Source organism: Tachysurus vachellii, chromosome 2 (genome assembly GCF_030014155.1).
Source record: "Tachysurus vachellii isolate PV-2020 chromosome 2, HZAU_Pvac_v1, whole genome shotgun sequence".
Taxonomy (NCBI): Eukaryota; Metazoa; Chordata; class Actinopteri; order Siluriformes; family Bagridae; genus Tachysurus; species Tachysurus vachellii.
In genome coordinates this window covers 23,873,493-23,897,951 of record NC_083461.1, presented here as the reverse complement: position 1 = coordinate 23,897,951, position 24,459 = coordinate 23,873,493, and the positions used below count along the sequence as shown (strand labels likewise).

General features: G+C 39.6%; 2 protein-coding genes across 2 annotated transcripts in view; both read left to right on the top strand.

The window, feature by feature from the left end:
• Nucleotides 1-675: 675 nt before the first annotated feature.
• Nucleotides 676-20,125, top strand: LOC132841562 (transient receptor potential cation channel subfamily M member 4-like). Its single transcript, XM_060863922.1, has 28 exons — nt 676-874; nt 1,213-1,274; nt 4,870-5,047; nt 5,627-5,807; nt 6,469-6,638; nt 6,960-7,137; nt 7,621-7,685; nt 8,434-8,670; nt 8,936-9,038; nt 10,608-10,729; nt 10,807-11,085; nt 12,217-12,318; nt 12,407-12,535; nt 12,786-12,915; nt 13,055-13,200; nt 14,345-14,457; nt 14,539-14,643; nt 14,858-14,904; nt 15,059-15,297; nt 15,963-16,078; nt 16,295-16,427; nt 17,029-17,203; nt 17,294-17,459; nt 17,767-17,948; nt 18,079-18,211; nt 19,016-19,088; nt 19,203-19,296; nt 19,546-20,125. The coding sequence occupies exons 1-28, from the start codon at nt 815-817 to the stop codon at nt 19,569-19,571; spliced, it is 3,744 nt and encodes a 1,247-aa protein (XP_060719905.1). The 5' UTR covers nt 676-814; the 3' UTR covers nt 19,572-20,125.
• Nucleotides 20,126-23,458: 3,333 nt separating this feature from the next.
• LOC132841559 (sarcoplasmic reticulum histidine-rich calcium-binding protein) overlaps nt 23,459-24,459 on the top strand; it is a 16,407-nt gene continuing 15,406 nt past the window's right edge. Inside the window, exon 1 of the mRNA XM_060863921.1 lies at nt 23,459-24,254. Within this exon, the coding sequence (XP_060719904.1) occupies nt 23,603-24,254 (652 nt within the window). The 5' untranslated portion in view covers nt 23,459-23,602. The remainder of the gene's footprint in view (nt 24,255-24,459) is intronic.

Below are 24,459 nucleotides of genomic sequence, written 5' to 3'. Positions count from 1 at the left end.
CTTTTCCTTAAGGTTGTTATCCTTTTTTAAAAAAAAACCCAAAAGCGCACATATTAGTCAAATACCTGATTCACTATGTTTGTTATAATAAACTAATACATTTCTATGTGTATTTTTGGCTGCTGTAATTGTATATATATATATATATATATATATATATATATATATATATATATATATATATTTGTATATATATATATATATATATATATATATATATATATATATATATATATATATACACACACACATACATATATATATATATATATATACACGTGTTTTATATATATGTGTGTGTGTGTGTGTGTGTGTGTGTGTGTGTGGATATTTTATGTCTATATCAGTATACTGTATTTTATTATCTATTTTATTACGTGTTAATAAAACATTCTGGGATGTATATTAATAATATAAATAAAAAAACAGTTGTTCAATTCACTTTGATTGTGCTACTTATTTACCTGCTTATCTTAAATGGTTTGTTATTTAATAACACCATGGATCAAGATGAATGAACACCATAGACTTTATTTACACGTTATTCCATAAAAACGTCAATGTTGTTATTCAGACATCTAGTGAGATAGTTTTCCACCCTACAGGTTGTTAGTTGTAAGTGGTTTGGTTTGGGACACAGCCGTGTTGTGATAACGCTTTTCTCTGCTTTAACCACACCCAGAACTTAGAGCTTTAAACCGCTGAGTTGTCATGTGAAGGAATGAGGTTCCATGAACAAAAAAAGGACTTCCGAGTAGGAAATGAAGGCGATCTGAGAGGTTTTTAAACGTTGGTGAGCCACAATCGCTTGGACATGTTCGGTAAAGAGGCGCAAAGTGGAGACGTCCAAATGTCTAAATCCGAGAAAGACCAGGTGAGTTCACAGGAGACGGTAAAAAGACTCAAGGAAAACTATTTGAAACGTCTCAAGACTCCGTATAGTGATGATTTAATAGGTAGAATACCTGCTTAGGCCTTAGGTTGACAAATAAACAATCAATCATCCATTTTAGACAGAGTCGGTGTGTCAGTTCATTAACTCACCTTTAATGGTTACTAGAGCTATATAAGTACAGTATATATAATGGTATATACAGTAGCTATATTAGGTAGATTGGATAGATCATGCAAAACATGTAGGCTTACTATTGAGTTTGAAACATTCCTATAGATTGCATATAAGTAAAGGAATCCGTACTGTTTGCTTTTCAGAGCTGGATTACGTCTGTAATCAAGAAAAGAGTTTGTACGACGTTTGTGGAGGATTCCTTCAGGTGAGGAATAGAGATTTCCCATGCATGCGCACTTCACTTTTCACGCCCATGAACGTTTCATATAGGGTGAAAATACATCAAACCTGAAGAATGTTTTTCCTCCTTTCTCAAAACTCACTTTTAACTCAGACCACGTACTGTCCTAATTAACCAAAACATCTTTAATATTTGGTACATTTTGATATTTGGTACATGTTGCACTGTTGGATGGCCAAACTAGATCATGCAACAGGGCAATGATCCCAAACACACCAGTAAATCAACATCTAAATGACTAATGAAGAAAAAATAACAAGGTGCTGGAATGTCCAAGTCAAAGTTCAGACCTCTATCCCAATGAGATGCTATGACAGGATCTTGTTAAAAGAATTTGCATAAACGAATGCTCTCAATCAACTGAAGCAATGTTGTAAAGACGAGAGGGAAAATATTTCTTAAAAACAATGTGAGAGATTGAAAACTTTGCAAAAGGTGCAAATGGAATTCACCCGAGATCAGTTTTGTGAGATTTTTTTTAAAGGAAGCAATGAGATATTTTAGGTTTTGATTATATATAAATGAATAAATACATTATTTAATCTATTTCTAATTATTTATATTTATGGCATTTAGCAGTTTACCTTATCCAGAACCACTTACATTTTTCTCATTTTATGCAACTGAGCAATTGCGGGTTAAGGGCCTTGCTCAGGGCCCAGAAGCAGCAGCTTGGTGGACCTGGGATTTTAAGTCACAATCTTCTGATCGGTAATCCGACACCCTAACCACATCCCATAGGTTATGTGATTATGGCTTATTATGTGTAGATTAATGGCCACCTCCTGGTGGTCCAGCAATAGGATTCTGTTCTCTTGTTTATGTGACCCAGGTTCCATTTTCAGCACAGGGACCTAACCCAATCAGTGAAGAACAAACTCTCAGTGACGGTCCCAAGCCTGCATAAAATGGCAGGGTTGCACATGGATTGCTATGGCGATCCCAGCAGAAAGAACAACAACATGTGTTGATTATTAATGGCCAAATTCAATGTAATCCATTTTAAATGAACTGTAAATGATCAGTTAATTTGCAAAAAGTGAAGGGACATGGATACTTTCCAAAGCTACTGTACCTACGAAGCATTATTATATGGAATACACTGTATTGGTCATAAGAATTTGGTGTTAACGTACATACTCTAGAGTGCTTAGAAACCAGTTCGAGAGCTTAGTTTACTGTCCATTTGGTTTTCTTCTAGACTCTCTGGTTTCTTCTTTCCCCAAAAAATATGCAAGTAAGATTGCCACCTAGATATGAGGTAATAGTCAAGTCAAGTCAAGTCAAGAAGCTTTTATTGTCATTTCAAATATACAGTATATGGCTGTTTCAGTACACAGTGAAATGAGACAACTCCAGGACTATGTTTCTACATAGAACAAAGACTGTGGTTGAATGTGTCTGGGCCTGGTACTTTACAATGGACTGCCATCATCATGGTGAATTCCCATTCCCTGACATTTCCAGGGTGTGTTCCTGGGATAACTTCAGTTCCAGTTTATCGATACAAGTGAGGAGACTTAAGGGCCTTGCTAAAGGGCCCAGCAGTGGCAGCTTGGTGGTTCTGGGATTTGAACTCATAATCTTGTGAAACTTCCAGAAATTCAGTTTATTTGACATTAGACCAAAAAAAAACAACAACATCAAACTGAACTAAATATTGTCTTTGAATACTGTATAGTAAGCTGAGGAAACAAAACCCTTCAGAAACCTGTGCTGACTTATCCTATGCTGCCACAATTAGGCATACAGTATATGTATTAAAATATTTCCAGGAATTTTGTCTGGTCTTGTTGGCTGGAATAATGAGTCATTCTGGCCTTTTACAACTATTTTTTTTCCCTGTTGTAACAGTTTAATATGTAGGCCATGTTCCTACATTTGACAATTATTACAGATGCCAAGTTTGATACAGGATGAATACTGTTCTGTTTTCATTATCATTGTTTTTTTTTCTTTAAAGCAAAGTGTGTAATTTAAAAAAATACCTTTCTTAAAAAAAAAGTAATTCCCTTTTCAGACTTAATGTCTCTAGCCACATAGTTGGTCTCATTCTGTTTCGTTAAATAATTTACATAAATGCAACAGAGGATCTGCTACAGAAGCCACACTATTGTTTGTTTAGTCTTTTTCAGGTCTCTCCAAGGCACAATGATGATGTTATTTTCCAGTTGCATGGTCGCCGGTTCTAGGTGGACTGGCTGCTCTAAATTTGCCCCACGTGTAAATGAGTGTGCGAATGTGTGTGAACATGGTGCCTTGAAATTTATATACATTTTTTTGGAAAAAAGTTCCTTCCTGTAAGTTAGATTAGATTGGATATGAAACGTCTACACAGCCCTGCTGCAACTGCAGGTTTTAGTGATGGAAAAATGAAACATAACAAATAATTAATGTGATTATAGCAACCAACAAAGTCTAAGTTAAAAGAGATATATTTTAGGAAGGAAAAAAGAAGCACTTGTTGTATTTGGTTTACCAACAGGATTGATTTGGCAAATTTATTCCACACTATCTTCCATAAATGCTCCAGATCAATTGATTTTGAAGGGAAATCTCTTCTGCACAGCTCTTTAAAAAAAAAATTGATTCTTTCTGAGTACGGTCATGGTGCAGATGGGGTGTGGTTGAAAGTCAGTTTGTGAGTGTAGGGCAGAGTCGGGAAAGGGATGTGGTTAAGGACCTGCACCTGTACGAATAAAATTAAGAGCCTCATTTTGTGTTATTCCAAGTCTTCTTAATTCTTTCAAGGGGAAGTAGATAATGTGTTGGCCTGCTGAGCAGAAGGTCTTGAGTTGACCCTTAAGCCTTAACTACTCGGTTGTATAAACAAATGAGATGAATGCAAGTCACTCTGGATAAGGGCGTCTTATCTGTAACGTGTTAGAGTCACTGTCAAAAACACACATATGCAGTCAGGTTCTTGTATGTTTTTTTTACTTAAAACTATTTTAAAACTCCTTCCTTAAAGGTAACTTTAATGTCTCCTCTTTGTTTAACATTACAATGAAGGCACATCTTATGATCAGCCATTCATCTTTGAGAATTCAGTTGCATGAGAAAGGGCTTAAACCTTGTGCCAAAATAATGTTAATAAGGTTAAGTCATTGGATTACCCATTGAAAGGTTGGGAGTTTGAATCCCAGGTCCACCAAACTGCCACCGTTGGGCCCCCGAGCCTGGCCCTTAACCCTCAGTTGTATAAAATTAGATAAAAATGTAAGTTGCTCTGGATAAGTGCATCTACCCAATGCTATAAATGTAAACTTTTACTGAATCTAGATTAATGGGCCAACATTGACATCTTGAAATAGTTTATTGCTACAGTATAAAAATAAATAATTTCATCTCTATCTTTAAAGGTATTTATTTTGTGATAAAAGATTTATTCTCTTGTAAAGTACTGTTTTTTGTTTTTTTTAAACAGTACTATGTTTAAACACAGTACATTCAGTGCTGGTAAAATGTTGATGTCCTGTAAGTCCCAGTGTGGGATGACGATATTGCTGATAAATGATATACCAACTGAGATACCCTTGCAATGTCTGTCTTCCTTCAGCAACGGTCGCCTGTGTCAGTGCGGAAGTCCGAGGGAAAGCCACGCGTCAGTCACTCTGAATGATTACTTCAGCACAGCCGTTGTCAGTCACTGGGAATCTTCTCAACACACGTCCGAGTCTCCCACAGATGCTTACGGAGAGGTGGCATTTGCAGGAGCCAGCAAGAGGCACAGCTATGTGGGTAACCACTTTCCAGCACGAATCCTCTGGAAAGAACGTTTTAATATTCCTTGGTTCTTTACGCTTCAGTTATTTTAAGTATTATACAAAGATCTATGATTGTTTTATGTCAAAAGAACTTCACCTGCAGATGTGTTATCAGTTTGATTGAAAAAGCTTGTAAGTTAAAATCAAAATGCAAGTCTCATATTGTAGTATATATCTAAATATGCACTATATGACCATTACATCCATATATGGTTTATGAACATCCAGCTTTAGATTTAGTTTCTTTGCTGTTATTACAGCCCCCGAAGATACTTTTTGGGATTTATGACCATTCAGCTACTGTACAAGAACATCAGACACTGATGTTGAAAGAGTGAGGAGGTCTGGGGTTCAGTCGGTGCTAACATACTTGTGATCATCAATAGTCCACAAACCTTTATCCATGTAGTCTGGTGTAGTGTACGTTTTGAATGCTTCGAGTACAAATGCTTAAGGGCATTTTAGATTTTCACCCAGGAACAACACAGAATTTATGAAGCCAGTTGAAATATAGCTGCATGGTATTTAACCTCTCTTTTTTCCCAACAGTTTCTTCGTCTGTCCTGGGATACTCCCTCTGCTACTGTTTACTCCATATTGACCAGCCATTGGGACTTGCAACCTCCAAACTTGGTGGTGTCAGTGGCCGGTGGTGGGGGGAAGTCTAAGGTCAAGACCTGGGTACGAGAGGTTCTAAGGCAGGGATTGGTCAGAGCAGCCCAGAGCACAGGTACAAACACAAAACACTTACAATAAGAACAGCCACAGTGGTATAAATAGTCTATGGATTACTCTTTTAGACTGCTTTGGGGTTTCATCACAACAATCAAAACACAGGCTGACTGGTCAATTAGCTGGACATAATTAATGTGCGTGGATATATGCATGGTGCCTTGAAATTAACTGGCATCCCATTTAGGGTATATTCCCCATTTCCAGATTCCTGGGATAGTAGGAAGAAGCTGTTAGTGAAGATGGCTAATAGCACTACGAATGTGAATGTCTAGATGACTAGAGAGGCAAAATCTCCAGAAGAACATCTCAGATACTCAGAACAGTCTACAAACCAATTTTTGCATGAAACAACACATGTATTTAACACTACTATACACTAGTTTAGTTTTGTTATGCTTTATCCATTTCTTAATGCATGCCACAAGACTTGATATTGTTATGTTGAAGCTTCAAACTGAAGCTTTGCTTCAAACGGAAGATTCGCAAATTATCACTGTTCCGTTTAAGATGAAGGCTGAAATTTTAGCTTAAGAAGGAGGCTGAAGAATGTCTTTAACGAACGATGAAGAATGTCGGCTCAGAATCTTCTCCATAGGAAAAGGTCTTTGGCCTACAAGTCACTCACACCTTTGTCTCACACTCTGTAACACACACAGGAGCATGGATCTTATCAGGAGGACTGCGGGAGGGTGTTGGCAGGTATTTAGGCGAAGCCGTGAGGGATCATTCTATGGCTGCATCCTCAGATTCCCTCTCCAAGGTAGTGGCCATAGGTGTAGCTCCGTGGGGTTTGGTATGCAACCGAGAACAACTCATCAACCCAGAGGTAGTTTCCTAATCTCTTCCTGTAAATTCTTTAAGATGTTAAACACATTGCTCTATGTACTCTCAAACATTCTTGCCCACCTGGAAACATGGAGAAAGTGACGGTGATGAACGCTGCTTTAGTTGCTGAGGAAGGATTCTTGTCCTAAACGTACTCTAATGAATCAATCCCATGTGCAGATGTATAACATTTATTAGCTAAAATTAAGTAAACTTTAATAAATGATGCACATGTACATGTAGAGAAATATATAGTTTTAATAAAGGTAACAGCCAGTAACAGACTCTCTCACCGCTCCCTCTACTTACCTGTGTTTATCAGGGTAGTTTTCCTGCTGAGTACTACGTTCCGAACATGTCCCGAGATTCCTGCTACCTGGATAACAACTACCAGGCATTTCTCCTCGTGGATGATGGGAGTATAGGCCACAAAGGTGTGGAGGCTCGTTTCAGAGCCCGGCTAGAGAACTACCTTTCTCAGCAGCGCACAGGAATATCTGGTGAGACGTGGTATCAAACCACCAATTTAGGTTTTATCTAGGCATATCACTGGAGCAGAGAACTGTAAAAAAATATGTTGATATAATCACCCCAGCCTCACAGGCCTCATAACACCCCAATGTGTCAATACACATTTGCGCCTCAAATGAATTTTAAAATTGTCTGTAATATATGCAAACTAGACAATTTTTTTTACCCTCATCTATTTAAATACAAAGGGAATATACTATAAATGAGAATTATTTAAGACATTTCTCCAAGATTTTCTCCTAACATTACCAAATTATTCTAACTATCCTGGAATAGCATACCAAAACAATGAAAAGGCATCAGGTGAGAGAAAATATCATTTCCAATTAATGGAAAGTATGCTCCCTGGTTTTTGTAGGATTTTCATTTTAATAAAGGATCAAATGTTCTAGTGATCTTTTATGTCCTTCTGTATGTATCCAGTAACAAAACAAGTGTATGTATATGTACAGGAAGCGGAATCATGGACATCCCTGTGCTGTGTATGCTGGTATCAGGAGAGCCTTACATGCTCGAGGTCAGTTTTGGAAACATGTAAAACTGTACCTTTATTATTAATTCTTTGACGTAAATGCTGAAGGTGCTGTCAGATTCCTACACAGTCATCATGTTTAGGCATGTGTAATAGGGGCAGTGTTTGTATTCCAGACTCATTCTAAGTCTATGCTTAGCTCGATTATAATGCATTTCTATGCTAAATTATTTACTGTTTTACTATATAAAAAATAGAAAACTAGAAAATTAAGAAAATGTTTAAACCTGTCAAATTATACATCTTTCCCATTTGGTTACATCACCATGTTATTCAAGCTATCCAGTACTAGCATGGAGGTCTCAAGACTTTTATTTCGGCAGTCTATAACAATGGAGAAAGAGAGAAGGTATTTTATTTAGGAAAGAAATGAAACAAAATTTCACACACAAAATATATCACACATTGCTGTCATTGTGCAATCTCAGGTCCACCAAACTGCCACTTCTGGGCCCCGGATCAAGGCCCTTAACCCTCAGTTGCTAGCATAAAATTAAAAGAAAATGTACGCCACTCTGGATTACAGCATCTACCAAACGATGTGTTAAAGGCTGATTGTCTATAGTGTGTGAATGGGACTGTGGGTGTTTGTGACCCTACAGTGAGTTGGACCCCATCCAAGGTGTCCCCTACCTTGTCCTACAGGTCGTTTTTGACAGGCTTGGGGTTGTACCAGGGCTGTATAGGATAAAAGATTATGTCAGAGAAAATTATGTCTCTCTTTACATCATAGAGAATGGATCTCTCCTTGAAGAAGTCTCTCCCCTGGTTGGTCCTGGCAGGCTCTGGGGGACTCGCTGACTTGGTAAGCGACGTTCTGGAAAATGTATCGGCTGCATCGAGCAAGCCTGGGGCAGGGTCCGAAGGCGAAGGGGAGGCGGCTACTAAAACAGATCTGCGAGGGAGAGTAACAGAGAGAGTGTTGAAACACTTTCCCTCAGAGCAGGACACTGAAAAACTTGTAGACAAGGTAATGAAGGACATGGATTTTTAGTCCTGGGGTGGAATATCAGGTTGAAACAAGTTTTTTTTTGTCCCAGTGATTTGAATGACTGTCGCAGGTTTTCTTTTTTTGTGTGAGCAAAAGCTTGTTAAGTCTTTTACAGAATAACTTCATATGATTTGTTTTATAGCCTCCATTTATAAAAGCTGAACTTCTAATTTTGAGGTAAATAACTACCTAAAATCAAGTGTTTCAATCAAATGCTAATCTCCCTGTGATTAAATTCTGACAGGTTTTGAGTATCTACCAGAGCAAAGACCTGATCTCTATTTATCACGATGAGCACGAGGGATTAGACGACTTTGATACTGTGCTGCTGAAGGCTTTAGTCAAGGGTAAGTTGCAGCAATGCTGATCCTCTTCATCCTTCCTGCTTCAGTGAATAATCTCACCTTATACCTTAAGTACTTTATAGACTTAGTTGGCTTTTTACACCTGTTAGTCAGGTGAATTGGAGCGAAATGTAGACTTTTTTTACATACTCCAGGTCAAGTCAAGCCAAGGAATTTTTTTATTGTCGTTTTCGACCATACATAGAACAATAAATTGTAACCTGGGTCATGGTGCCCATGGGATGACTGTAGATAGAACCACTTGAAGACCACAAAGTCTTTGATCAGCCATTGTGTCAGTCAGCTTTGTGCTTTGGTCTTCATCAGTGAGCACTTCTCCAGGAAGGAATTCTGTTAAAGGTGGGGTCTCCGAAGTTTGAAAGCCAATGTTGACATATAAAATCACCCAAACAAACCCGCCCCTGTATTATAGCTCCGCCCACACATACAGACGTAACCCAGGCAACTACTGGAAAGAAATGTGTCTTTATCATAGCTGAAGGGAAGAACAATACGACTGCAGATAATCAAACAAGCAAAAATGACACACAAGCATAATCATGCAAAGGACGGCATATATTAGTTCTGTGAAACAAAGCAAAACCAATGTTACTCACCTATCGAGAAGGAAAAAGCGACCTCGGTGTCTTAAGTAAAGTTGGCCACATATTCACAGATTGGAGTTTCCCGAGTCAATAACTCCTGAGCTAAACGCTTTTACTACTGTAGCAAAACGCGGTTGTAGCTGCCTCTCTACATTACTACGATAGAAAAGAGGTGTTATTTGTGTAGTAACAGCGTTTAGCTCAGGAGTTATTGACTTGGGAAACTCCAATCTGTGAATATGCGGCCAACTTCCCGCTCCTTCAGTTCTCTGCAGCGCTGGAAAGCTGATCCTATATTAACACGGGTCCTACTTCTTGCTTTATCGTACTGTAAGCCTTTCTTCGCTTTCTTTCTTTGTTTGTTTTTATCCTCCATGTCAATGTTAAAACTGCTTTCTGCTAATGTCACACATGCGCACTGAACACTTTCTGCTCATTGGCTACACGTTTGTTTTGATTTTTGTTTAGTTTGTTGGCCCGACTCAGAGACCCCACCTTTAAGTCTGTAATGAAGACAGGATTGACTCTTACCTGTTCCTTAGGCCCTCATAGTTCCACAATTCCATTCAAATATAAACTGTTGTAGAAAGGACATTATTCACATTTACTTATTATTATTTCCTGTCCAGTGTCACCCAAATGAGGATGAGGTTCCCTTCTGAGTCTGGTTCCTCTCAAGGTTTTTTCCTCATATCATCTCAGGGAGTTTTTCCTTGTCACCATCAGTACAGGCTTGATCATTATGGATAGATGTTAAAAATAAATAGTAACTTTAATTTTAAACTTTACAGTTTTTATTCTGTCTCTATACTTCTGTAAAGCTGCTTTGAAACAATGTCAGTTGTTAAAAGCGGTATTAAAATAAATTGAATTGAATTGAATACAGCTGTGCTTCCTTTCATTTAATAAAAGACAAAACACCAGCCTTCACTGGTCTACAGGTTTTTTTTGTGTTTGTGTGTCACAGCGAATAAGCAGCGCCTTTCTGCTGATGCTGTCCCCAATACCGAGGAGCTGAGGCTGGCTGTGACCTGGAACAGAGCAGATATCGCCAAGAGCGAGCTCTTCACAGGAAACATCCAGTGGAAGGTAGGAAATGACGTCTACTGTGACAAGAGTTTCTTTGAAATCAATAAATTTTATGTATAAATGTGTGTTGAGTGCAGAAGGAGGACCTGGAGGGCTTCATGACTGATGCTCTGGTGAACGACAAGCCTCAGTTTGTACGACTTTTTACAGAAAACGGGTTGAACATTATGGAATATCTCACATACGCCCGCCTGGAGGATCTGTACCGCTCTGTCTCAGAGGGCTCTCTGATCTACACACTGCTACAACGTTACCTCTTAGAACGCCTGGGGGCCGCCAATAGCGCCACTTCTCGCTCCGGTGGCAGTGTTGTTAAACACACCATTAGCCCAGTCAAACAAGTGACAATGTATGAGGTGAGAATGAAGGAATGGGTTTTATGAGATAATGCCGTGTTTTTTTTTGTTGTACAGTGATACCTCGAGATACGAGTGCATTGACATACGAATTTTTTGAGATACGAACTGTGATTTGACCAGATTTTTGCCTTGAGATATGAACAAATTTTTGAGATACGAGCACCCGAGCCGATGCCGCCGAACAAAGACCCACAACAACGTGTGCTCTGTTTCCCCCGCCTCAGCTTCCAGCGTCTCTCTCGGTTAGTGTTTGTGTAGCTCGCTTTGTTAACACTTGTGTAAAGCTGTGCTTGCATTTGTGCTTTTATTTTGCGTACAGTACAACTTTATCGCATCAGGTTGTGTCTTTGTTTTAACCATGGGTCCTAAGAAAGTGAGTGTAAAGGACAGTGCTGTGAAGAAGAAGTTCATTAATTTTAGTGAAGTTTAGTTAAGTTCCATTTAAGTGTAAAGTAGCATTAAGAGTGTACAGTAGCGAGTAAGTGAACGAAAGTGAAAGTGTTCGTACGATACAAAATTCCTCCTAACTCCTCCTCCTGTTTACTCCTCCCTCAACCTCTGTGCGCATCTTCTGTTAGCTCAAGTCGTCTGATCTCCAAGGTAAATAATAGTAAAACCAGTTTATTTTGTTTAACATTCTCTTTTATTACTGTATGTTTTATACAATATTTGTCTTTTATAAATACAGGTACTGTACATTTTTCATATTCAAAACACATAAACAAAACAACTGGAGCAGAATTTTGCGAGCTGGAACGGATTAATGGGATTTCAATTCATTTAAATGGGGAAAATTGTTTTGAGATACGAGCAAATTGAGATACGAGCAAGGTCACGGAACGAATTAAACTCGTATCTTGAGGTATGACTGTATAAAGAAATACTTTGGCTTTGTGTTATCCTTGTGCATTGCAGTGATGCAAATTCAGTGGGGTTTGATAGAATCTGAATTTTATTCAAACCTCAGCAAACTGACCTCAGATGATCCCCATTATTTATCAATGAGCACAATAGCTACTGTTACAAACAAGTTCTCACAGTTCAGGTTCTTCGAATCTCACACCTAACATGACATTTCCTCCATACCGTTGTTCATCAGATTAGTAAATCTACTTCAATGTTTCCTAGGTGTCTCAGGTCCTACAGTACCTGCTGGGTGACGTGTGTCAGCCTTTCTATTATAAATGTCTGGATCTGAAGGGTGTCTCTTCCAGACGGAAAGCCATCAAGGTAAAACGCTAAGATGAAAGTGCACTAGATTCAGCAGTTTTGTCGTAAAATTTTGCGTCACGGATTTGACTTTGAAATTCATATCCAGAAAATGTCTACGATCTTGCATGACGACGCCAGATATCGGCAGCATCGGTGCACTCACCCATGGGCTTCACTCTTCATCTGGGCTGTGCTGCAGAACCGCAGCAATATGGCCGTTTACTTCTGGGAAATGGTAACAGCAGGCCTTGGAGTTGTCTGTGTGATTTTAGATACAGAACTGCATCTCATATTATGTGTGATTGGAAAAGGTGATATTATTTGCCCTCACGTGCCCAATAAGTTGCCCAATAAGTGTGAAAAGAGAAATTAAATGAAAAGAGGTGGCTAGGATTCATTTGATATCCGTTGCTAAGTAGTGAAGGTTAATCATCTCTCTCTCTCTCTCTCCCTCCTGCTCTCTCTCTCACTCTCTTTCTCCTCAGACCTCAGAGTCAGTATTGAGTGCTCTGAGTGCTTGTAAGCTGCTCAGAGTTCTCTCCAAATTAGAGACTGAGACTGATACGAAAAACTCCATGAAGGACCTGGCCCAGAGATTTGAGAACTTGACCCACGGTAGGATTGTTGTCTTACTTTTATGGTCAGACTGGAAATCGTCATGTCAGAAATTTACAAACGGCTTCTTAATATACCTTGTTTTACGTTTACCTGATTTTCTCTCACCCTCCTGATTTTGCTCTGTTGCTTCGCACAGATTTGTTCAGTAAGTGCTACGAGAGCAGCGAGAGTCGCTCTTTCATTCTGCTGAAGAAAAAATCACAGGTCTGGAAGGGCGCTACATGTCTGAGGATGGCCATGGAGGCAGATGCTCGTCTTTTCTTTAGTCACGACGGCGTGCAGGTCTCACAGAATTTGATGTTTGCCTGAAAGGTCATCGTATTAATTTGAGAAGGTTTGAATACATGGACAACCAATTAGAAGCATAGTTATCTCCACCAAGTCTTTTTAGTGATGCCTTTTTACAAGATAAGCCATGGGAGTTCCACTAAATCTACCTATTGTTGTTCACCGGCACATTTTGCTCACAAACACCACATTTTACCTCATCCTACAAGCGTTTATTAGACGTGAGATCTTGGATATTAGAATCCATGTTCTTGTAACAGTCAGTAGGATTCATGCCATATGTCAGACAAAGACTGTGAGGATCTAAGTGCAGTTGAGGCAGTTTAATGAGTTTGAAAAATGTGAGACAAACACAAAACCAAAAAGTGGGCAATGGTCGAGCAATCAGCATCAGCAATCAGCAATTGAGCAACTGTGGTAACAAAAGGCTTGGTACCATCATGAACGCAACATGCAAATGTTTAAATATGTATTTAAACCAGGAAGTAAGCTGAAAACAGGTGAGATTAATCATGACACACGAGGGCAACAACCAATGACAATACAGGGGCGGAGACAAGACACGAACCAAAACAAAACATACATGGTAACGTAAATAAAGATAAGTGTTAGCTCATTGTTCAGTTGTGAGTTTGAATCCCAGGGCAACCAGGCTGCAACTGCTGGGCCCCTGAGCAAGACCCTTAACCCACAATTGCTCAGCTGTTTAAATGTAAGTTGCTCTGGATAAGGGTGTCTGACAAAATGTTTAAATAAAGCATGTGAATGTGAGATGGTACAAGTGGACGAGATAGTAATATTTCAGTACTGTTAAGGTGGAGCAGAGGTTCTCAAAGTGGACCCTATTGGAGAAGTCCATGTGTCCGTCCACTAAACCAGTTTATTGTTTAAATCAATGAGTTCAATTTGATGAAGTGAGAAGGTTGAGCAGGATCTGGAAAAACTGGACAGCATACAAAAATGTTTAATGTTGATTCTTTTTTATCTGCAAGTGGAGTTAATGTGGAGTGCAGTGATAGCTTAAGATGTTAAGGCTGTCTAAGGTTGTGGATTTGAACCTTGGGGACAGGCCCTCTTTGTTCCATTGGAGTGATTAGATGTAGGTGGTTTGTCTCTGAAGTGTGTGTGTGTGTGTCAGAATCTGCTGTCTCAGATATGGTGGGGGGATATGGACAAAAACACTGAGGTCTGGAAGCTCATCCTCACTCTGTTTGTTCCTCCTCTCTGCTACACCAACCTGATCTCTTTCAGGTAAGAAATACCTCCATCCTCCATCATCCTATTACATCATCGCTGATCATCGCCGATCATCTTTCATTTCTGTTCTTCCAGAGAGGAGAACGATGTGTATGAAAATTCTGAGGACGTGTCACAGCGCAAGGAAATCGACTGGCTCTATGCAGAAACCGTCTTCTCGTTCTCAGATATGAATCGCATGTAATCACATTTTAATGCATGGATTCGTTGTGGCTTGTTTAAATGTTTGAATTCCTAGTGATATTTCAAAATGAACTAAACCTTTTAAAGAAACCCTATAAAACCAAAGGTCCAGTCCAGGTCCAGAGGAGTACTTCCTCTTCTTTCAGTATTCCACAATCAATCCTTGTAATCAAAGGAATTAACACACACAATGTTTTATTATTTTTTTTAGTCAAGCAAAAGCAGAAGACTTAACTCCTGTTAGGCGAAGCATAAAAGGTTTGTTCCTTTATAATATTTGGCCAATTTAATTAATTACCGCTCTTGAATCGATCAATGCTTTCATGAGCTCTTTTTTTATACCGATTCACCATAATGTAGTTTTTAAGCTTTTCATTTATATATCGCATATTTTAAGCGATTTTTTTTTCAGGTTACCCGGTCAGAACTGTCCGTCCCAAACTGCCTTTTGTGTTTTCACGCTGGAGACAGTTCTGGTACGCACCGGTCACTGCCTTCCTTGGCAATGTGCTGATGTACTTCCTCTTCCTGCTTCTGTTTGCCTATGTGCTATTGATGGATTTCAAGCCTCCACCCCCAAGAGGCCCGGCCTTCTGGGAGCTCTTGCTGTATTTCTGGGTGTTCACCATTGTGTGTGAGGAGATTCGAGAGGTAAACACAACCTCTTGTCCATACGGTGATGTGCCACAAACAGGAACAGTGTAGAGAGCAAAGGAAGATAGAACTACCTTTAAAAAACAACCTGTAGCTAGAAAAGTGAATATTTATAGGATTTTGGTGTTAATTATAACAATGTTAATAATGTTAATTTATAATTTTTGCAAAAGTCCCAAATGACTACTAGAAAGTTTTCAGTTCCTACGCGTTCCTGCTACTGGTTACCAACTAGAAACTCCAAATCTGTTTTCCTGCCACTTAAATGGAACATTCCGGAGGGAGATTTACTGTTTAAGTATAAAATCCACCAGTGAATATATATGTCGTATCATATGAGATGAAGGAGAAGCAGCTGGGATTGCGTGCAATCTCCTGTCTTTAATCGCTGTGCAAAGTCTTCCTATATTTGCACACATACAATGTTGCATCCCTGTTGTGGACTACTGTGGACTAGGAACTACTGTCATGTACATCTACATGTAACTTGCTCTCGCTAAGAATCTCTATGGGTCTCTGTATATATGAATGGAATGATTAACCTTAGATTCTCAGACCTCTATGACTTTTTGTGCCTTTTTTGTTTTCTCTCTCATTCTCTCTCTCTCTCTCTCTCTCTCTCTCTCTCTCTCTCTCTCTCTCTCTCTCTCTTTCTCATTTAGACATCCATTATGGGCAACATGACATTTAAGCAGAGGATACGACAGTATGCTCAGGATGTCTGGCACAAATGTGACCTTATTGCCATTTTCCTCTTTCTTATTGGTGTGTGCTGCAGGTAAAACCAAATGAAGATGGGTTCCTCTCAAGGTTTCTTCCTTTTTGCTGGTATAGTTTGTGTCCTGATAACCTTTCTTACATAATGAACCAGTTATATCTTAAAAGAGGTGACTTGTGATGTGATTGATTTCGGATCAAACTTAGTTCCAGCTGCATGCCAATCACATGATTGATTGATGGATTGATTGATAATTTGCCCACATTTCTATCTCAGGATGTTCAATGAAACGTATTGGTTCGGCCGTGCTGCCCTGTGCCTCGACTACATGGTGTTCACCCTGAGACTTATCCACATCTTCGCCATTCATAAGCAGCTTGGGCCAAAAATTATCATAGTGGGCAAAATGGTAAGTTATAGAAGAAACCAAATATTGATATCCTGGGATTAGGTTCTGGATCCACTAGATTTTTAAGTCTATTTTTATATTAAGCCCAATACTACAATTAAATCAAATAGATTTTTATAACATTTACAAAGGCATTTGGTTTTTGCCAAAATTGCATTATTCTGTTCTCTGTGTAGGGGGGCACGGTGGCTTAGTGGTTAGCACGTTCGCCTCACACCTCCAGGGTCGGGGTTCGATTCCCGCCTCCACCTTGTGTGTGTGGAGTTTGCATGTTCTCCCCGTGCCTCGGGGGTTTCCTCCGGGTACTCCGGTTTCCTCCCTCAGTCCAAAGACATGCATGGTAGGTTGATTGGCATCTCTGGAAAATTGTCCCTAGTGTGTGATTGCATGAGTGAATGAGAGTGTGTGTGTGCACTGCGATGGTTTGGCACTCCGTCCAGGGTGTATCCTGCCTTGATGCCCGATGACGCCTGAGATAGGCACAGGCTCCACGTGACCCGAGGTAGTTCGGATAAGCGGTAGAAGATGAGTGAATGAATGAATGTTCTCTGTGTTTAAAGGATTATCTACCAAATCTTTTTCTCTGGCTGTTTCTTTTCAGATGAAAGATATGTTCTTCTTTTTGTTCTTCCTTGCCATATGGTTGTTGGCCTACGGAGTGGCCAATCAGGCTCTGATCTACCCCTACGACTCAAGTGCTGATAGGATCCTCCGCCGTGTATTTTACAGACCATACTTACACATATTTGGACAAATTCCCGTGGAGGAAATTGACTGTATGTTGTGCCTCGTCAGCATGTACATTATGAGTTCAGTGTTTGCCGTTGGATTCATTATTATTGTAATCTTTCTGTGTGTGTGTTTAGCTGTATATAGTTGGGATATAAACTGCACAAACAATGCAACACTAGTTAAAGAAGGTACAGAACCGTGTAGAGAAGCATATCATAACTGGCTTGTGGTCATCTTACTCGTCATCTACCTTCTGGTCACCAATATCCTGCTCATTAACCTACTCATCGCCATGTTCAGGTAGTCATCCATCTATCTATCCATCCATCCACCCATCCATCCATCCATCCATCCACCCATCCATCCATCCATCCATCCATCCATCTATCCATTTATCCATCCATCCATCTATCTATTCACCCATTGAGCCATTCACTTCCACCCATCCATCCCTCCCTCCCTTCACCCGTCCATCCCTCCCTCCCTTCACCCTACTTATTCTCAGCTCAAATGCTGCTGTAACACACTGACGTCCCTTTGTGTCATGAAGCTGTTTTGATTGCCCCCATGTCTTCCCTCCTCTCTCCTTTTTCCTCCTTTCATCCAGTTACACCTTCAACAAAGTGCAAGACCGGAGTGACACATACTGGAAGTTCCAGCGCTACAAAGTGATCGTGGGGTATCATTCTCGGCCGTGCCTAGCTCCACCCCTCATTATCATCTCCCACATCCACCTCTTTATCAAGCGGAACATCCGCAAGGTGCCATCTGAGAAGGTGCACCATTTTGGTAAGTTTCTTGTATTTTTTTTAGCTTCTCCAAATCAAATGGAATGGACAGTATTTAAACCCACCTGCGGTTTTTCAGGAGCTTACCTGTAAGAAGGATTTTTACAAACACTTTTCCATTTCTGCCTTAGCTGTGGACTTAAAGGAAAAAGCCAACAACCGGCTAATGACGTGGGAGAACATTCAGAAGGAGAAATTCTTGTCTGCTGAGGGAAAGAAATTAAAAGGAAGTGACACAGAGAGACTAAAGCGCATGTCTGTCAAGTGAGTGCTCAGATCTCTTAATAAATATTCCAACACAATCATGGCGCTGTATGTTAAAGAGCTTTTTTTTATTTCCTCACGGCTCCAGTAAACTCCACTGATTCACTGCTTACTCGGTCAAGCTGATGAGTTCCCACAAGTGCTGGTGTTGTTCACTGGTGAATGTTAGGGAACAGGCATGAAGTCACTTCTGAAGAATAATCAGAACGTTTCTTACAGTAAAAAAATACAGAACTAACAGTCACTGATTTATAATTTTCAATAACATTTTTGTACAATTGCAGCATTGTTCCTAGGAACAGGAACAAACACAGACAGACGTTATGTTATGTTTTCAGGATGTCTTTCTGTCTGTCTATCTTCTATCTCTCTCTCTCTCACACACACACACACACACACACACACACACACACCTGGCCATTCAATCTTTCTTTCTTTCTATCTTTCTTTCTTTCTTTCTTTCTTTCTTTCTTTCTTTCTTTCTCTCTCTCTCTCTCTCTCTCTCTCTCTCGCTCTCTTTCTCCCTCACACACACACTTGGCCATTCATTCTTTCTTTCTTTCTTTCTTTCTTTCTTTCTTTCTTTCTTTCTTTCTTTCTTTCTCTCTGAGCTAAGCTGAGTGTTATGTGTTGAGCTGCTGGTGAGCAGATTGATGGGAAATGGAAGGGGTCTGCGCCCCCTGCTGGGCAAACAATTCATAGCTCTCCACAATAATTTTGATACAGAGATAAATGACAGCACATAACTATAATTGTGTGTGTGTGTGTGTGTGTGTGTGCGTGTGCATGTGTGTGACTTTATAGAGTGGACACTGTTCTCAAACAGACAGCCGAGATCAGTGATTTGGATCGCAGGTTAAGAACCCTCGAGTGTGAGGTTAGTGGTCTGTCAGGATCGAGTCCAAAGTTCAAAGTAACCTCATAATTCAATAAGAAAATCTTTCCATCTTTCTGCCAAACACTTTTCTTATTCACAGTGACTCTCTTTCAGATGGAATTCTGTTCGTCTACTCTTCTATGGATGGCCGAAGCTCTCTCTCAAAGCGGTGCGCTAAAATCCACAAAGCCTCTTCCCACCCGGAAAGGTGACTTTCTGCTCAACACCGTTAGTTAGTTGGTTGATTACTTGCTTTTATTATCTTTATTATTATTGTCTGTATTCATATATCTAGACATCCATACCTTCTCATATGACTCATGACTCAGCTTTTTATTTTGGCACAAATGACTCTTTTAAATGAATATTTTAATTTATTTGTTTGTACTGTTGTACAGGTGCCAAATCTCGGCTCTGAGTTATAATGTAATCTGTTCTTTTGTCTTTCTTTCTTTAGTAAATCCATCCACACCTGAGATGTGAGAACGGTTCCTTCACCTTTCGTCTGTCTTCCATCTTCCTCTTCCTTGCATTCCTATTTATTATTTCAAAGGAAAAGGAAGGGAACATTACAGAATAAAAGAATGGGGTCAAACGTCAACAAAAGGACATAAGAACAAAAGTTTCTGATTGTACAGGTTTAAAAGATGATGGTATACATTTGTTGTTTTTAATTCACTAACGCTGCCTTTCCTCTAACCTCAATCATGCCACCCTTAAAAGACAAGGGCGTCAATACTATTTGTGGGAGGTTTGTGTTTTTAATTTCATTTAATTCTAAAGACTCAAAGGTAGAAAAGCCTTTCAAGCACAAAATAAATCCCATTTTTCATAATTCTCTGTTCTTTTTGTCAGTATTAGGTTACAAGCCAAGCTAAAAAGTTCAGTGTTATCTTATTTTACTTCAATAAGATTAAAACAAACATGGCTAATGATGTCATGCAATTAAATAGGTATCTCAGGGTCTGTATTGTGTATAATTTGTCTAATAATAAAATGTCTAACATTTATAATAATAATTAAAGCTGCAAGCAGCATTTCCCGGGGTTCAAGCGTTTAAAGCCTTTAAGGAAGTTATTACATCAGTAATGGAAAAGCCCATTTACTGCCAACGCAGTCCATTGAAAATACATGGTGTGCAGCTTTTTACCAATTACAGCACCACCTATCGTCCGATCAAGATAAAACTTGGCATGATTGTTAAAGGTCATATGTCACATGTGCTCAATGAGTGTCGTATAAATTAGACTTTTCGTTTATCAGTTATAGGCTTTGAATTATTTTTTGCCACGCCCATTTCATAAATAATCCTTTAATGGCAAGCCAAAGGATAAAGTTCCACTTTTTTTCGATAATTATTGAGATTAAGACTCCAGAGAATATTACTGCACTGGATTGGTCTCGATCAGGCAAAAAAACCTAGGACTAGTTCGCAAAAGTAGGTTTTTCACCTGATCAAGAATAATTAACGAACAATTTGATTGACAGCATTGGTCCAAGAGGCAAAGTTGTTCAGTATGTGGAGCCCTATCAAATGATATCAATATTGTGTGTATTTATTAAGCACTACGTGATTACAGTGGTGTAAAACTCTTTAGCGCCAACTAGTGGCGGATTTCTTTCAAATTTCTTACAAACCTCTAGGACCACGTGTCGAACATGCCCACCGAGTTGAGATTGGTGCTCAAACTTCATTGGCCGATAGCAGCCATGTTTTTTGAGACACACCAATGCCCTTACATACACTCAAGGCACCCTGGACAAAGACACTGCACACCACGTTTGAAGTCAATCGGACCAACACTTGCATAGTTAGAGCTGTTTTTAGTGATTTTTCTGTCATAGCGCCACCAAGTGGCCAATCGCCGCGGTTTTTGAACTGTGACCTCAGTTTGACCTCTTTCACATGTGCCCGAAGATTGGTGTTGATAGCTCATTTAATTCTTGAGTTATTGAATTTTAGTAAAACTGGCTCCTCCCAGTTCGAACGTTTTGGGGCCCCTTAAGGACCCTGAATCAAAATTTCAACTTTTTTTCGATAATTATTGACATTGAGACTCCAGAGAATATTACTGCACTGGATTGGTCTCGATCAGGCGAAAAACCTAGGACTAGTTAGCAAAAGTAGGTTTCGGACAAAATGCGCTATAGCGAAAAAATTTTAATGGCGGAGATAAAATCAGAGATATACGTTTTTTAAGTCATGAACCAAGGATTCCAATGATATACTGTAAGCACAAAAGCGTTGAGGGGCGCTGAAGCGCCCCCTATTGGCCGATTTCGCTGAGTCCTTGGGCCTGAGTAACTGTGACCAGTACTACCATCTGACCAAGTTTGAGCTCTCTAGGCCTTACGGTTTGGGCTGCACGATCATTTGTAGGGCGGAATAATAATAATAATAATAATAATAATAATAATAATAATAATAATAATAAAATCCTAACGAATACAATAGGTTTCCAGCGCTTCGCGCTTGATCCCCTAATGAAACATACCGTTGCACTGATGAGCAGCACGGCTGAAATGCGTTATTGTGCAGGTGCCACCTAGTGGTCACTGATAGTAATTACAATAACAGTTGTGACAGAGGCCGCATTCAAGTGCTCTGGGAAGTATTGTATAATAAATTTGAGTTTTTCACTTGTTCTGTTCGTAAGCATGGGGAATGGGTTATTTTGTAAAACTGATACACACACACACACACACCGCTGTAATGTCTTTAGTCTACCTCTTTCCAGTGAGAAACTTTTGTTCAGAGCAAGTTACATTAATGCACACTGATGCTGTTGTATTTTTCATTAAATTTTATTTTTATCATCATTATAATTATTTGCTTATTATTAGAACTTTGTAATGTGAAGGGTATCCCAAAGATTCTTATCCCAAAGAAAAGTATGAATCCTAATAGTAACTGAAATGAATTACTTTCCAGAAACATGTCCGTGTATCAATCTTCTGAATCCCTTTTTGAAATATTGCAGGCCGAACCCTTTCAGTAAAACGTAGAGCGTTCGTTTAAGCAGCCTCCTCAACCCCTGAACCCTAGTTAGTACCTTTTCTTTTATTATCTCGTATATGTCAGCATGTCAAAAATCTTCAGTTATATTTGACTCAATTGTACTTTTTGGTGTTGCTGTTAAGGAAAACATCCTGTGATTCTTGCTCTTAATACAACTCTGTTGGACTGCTGTAATTCCTTTATCTTTAGTATTTTTAAAACTTCTCTTATTTATACTCTTTCTCTTATGTTGTTATTTAACTACAGTAAATGGGATATGATGTCGGGTACATGTCTTAAAAGTGTGCTTGAGAAATAAAATTGGACTTGACTTGAATCTCAGCTTTAATATGTCCCTTCTTCTGTATCTTCTTGGGTCCTCACATAGTTTGTTCAGGGTGAATGCTGCCTTGTGTAGAGAATGGATTGGTGGAAATTTAGCACACCTTATAACACTCCCTCCACTTTAATACAAACACCTGTACACCTGCACATTCATGCGGTTATCTAATCAGACAATTACACGGTGGTGGCACAGTACTATAATCATACAGATGCAGGTCACGAGCTTTAGGTAATGCTTCAAGCATCAGAATGAAGAAAATGTGTGAACTATGTGAATTTAAATGTGGCATGACATGGTTGTAAAAACTGCTGATCTCTGGGGATTCCTGACTGTGTGTTAAGGTTCTGCAGGCTGGAACATCTTGATGAGAGAGATGAAAGGAAAATGACCAGACTGGCTGGAGCTGTCAGTTTGGTTCCAGTTCAGGTGATCTGAAGCTCTTGATGTGTATCTGTATCTGTATCTCTACGACTTTTCACTTTGTCTCGTGCCACATGACTGATGAGATAACTGCATGAATGTGTAGGTGTTTCTAATAAAGTTGACAGTACATTATTATTATTATTAATACTATAATCAACTGCAGCAGATGAAAAAGATGGCATTTATATAAGGTGACTGAAGTGTATCAGAGACAATTGGGTTCAGTTTCAGTGAGTGGAGTGAGGTCAAGGCTGTGGAGTCGCTTTATATAACATATCAGTCACCTGTCAGGCTCAGTGAAGCTCTACGCATGTATGTGACAGGCTTTGGATGACTGGAGATAGAGTGGTGTGTGTGTGTGTGTGTGTGCGTGTGTGTGCCCTTTTCTCTTTGCACTAGCATGCACAACATTGCTATCTTTCTCACTCACATAGACAGGTTGCATAGAGGACATCAGTCAAGCAGCCTTACATGCATGTGGTCTTGTCAGTCATCTCACTTTGCTTCCTTGCTCCAATTTGTTCTGTGATTGCGTGTGCCGGTGTATTTGCAAGTGTGTACTTGTGTGTACTAAGTGGTCACTGCGAGCAAAGGAAGGAGACAAAAAGCAGACCTACTGCTGCAACCTGGCTTACGAGAGTTGTTTACTTTCTTTTATCTTGTGCAAAGAACTAAAGTTTAACAGGTTTTAGGGTGGGGACTGAACTAGACTCGAAGATCCGGTTCCTTCTTTTGTGACGGTTGAAAATGGCAGCTTTGTGTCGTGGCTTAGTGTGGCTGCTGCTAGCACTACTGAGTGTCGGAGTATGGACTCAAGTGGAGGAAGAAGAGGAAGCAGTGGAGGAAGAGGAGGAAGAGAGCCAGGATGAAGCAGAGGAGCTGGGGGAATTAAAGACAGAAGAAACTGACGAAGAAGGTGAAGAAGCGGCTGATGAGGAAGCACGGGATCCAGGTGGAGAGATTGATGAAGAGGAAACAGAAGAAACAGAGGCAGATGAGGAGGAGGAGGAGGAAGAAGAAGAAGAAGCAGAAGAAGAAGTAAGTGAAGTGGATAAGACAATTGAGGAAGATTCTGCAGATGAAGGTACTTCTGAGGAAGAAGACGATGCAGAGGAGGGTGAAGATGTTGAGGAGGAGGATGTAGAGGTGGACGAGGCCGACAACAAAGACGAGGGTGAAGGAGATGAAGATGCAGAGGAGGATCAGGCTGACGATGGAAATGAGGAGGAAGAAACAGAAGAAGAGGAGGAAGAGGAGGAGATTAGCATGTCTGATGACAAAGATGGCAGTGAGGAAGATGATGATGAAGTAGAGGTAAAGGATAACGAAGAACAAGCTGAAGATTTCAATGAGGACGAGGCCAAAGACGAGGAAGATGAAGCTCAGGATCAAGCTGAAGGTATCTTTTGACAGTGTTACAGTTTAAGGCCTCCCTGCTGCTATACACGACGAAGCAATTAAACAATTAAATAAAGTAGATTGAACACAAGATTAGTAATGAATTATTGATTTGGTTTATTGATTTCTAATTCATTTACCAACAATCAGATATTTGGTTCCTTCAGATTTAAACTTACTGTTATAAATAATTCATTAGAATTCTA

Coding starts and splice junctions, on each gene's coding strand:
- LOC132841562 (XM_060863922.1), top strand. CDS start 815: ATGTTCGGTAAAGAGGCGCAAAGTGGAGACGTCCAAATGTCTAAATCC. Junction 6,639..6,959: donor AACAACTCATCAACCCAGAG/GTAGTTTCCTAA, acceptor TGTGTTTATCAG/GGTAGTTTTCCTGCTGAGTA. Junction 17,460..17,766: donor CTACTCATCGCCATGTTCAG/GTAGTCATCCAT, acceptor CCTTTCATCCAG/TTACACCTTCAACAAAGTGC.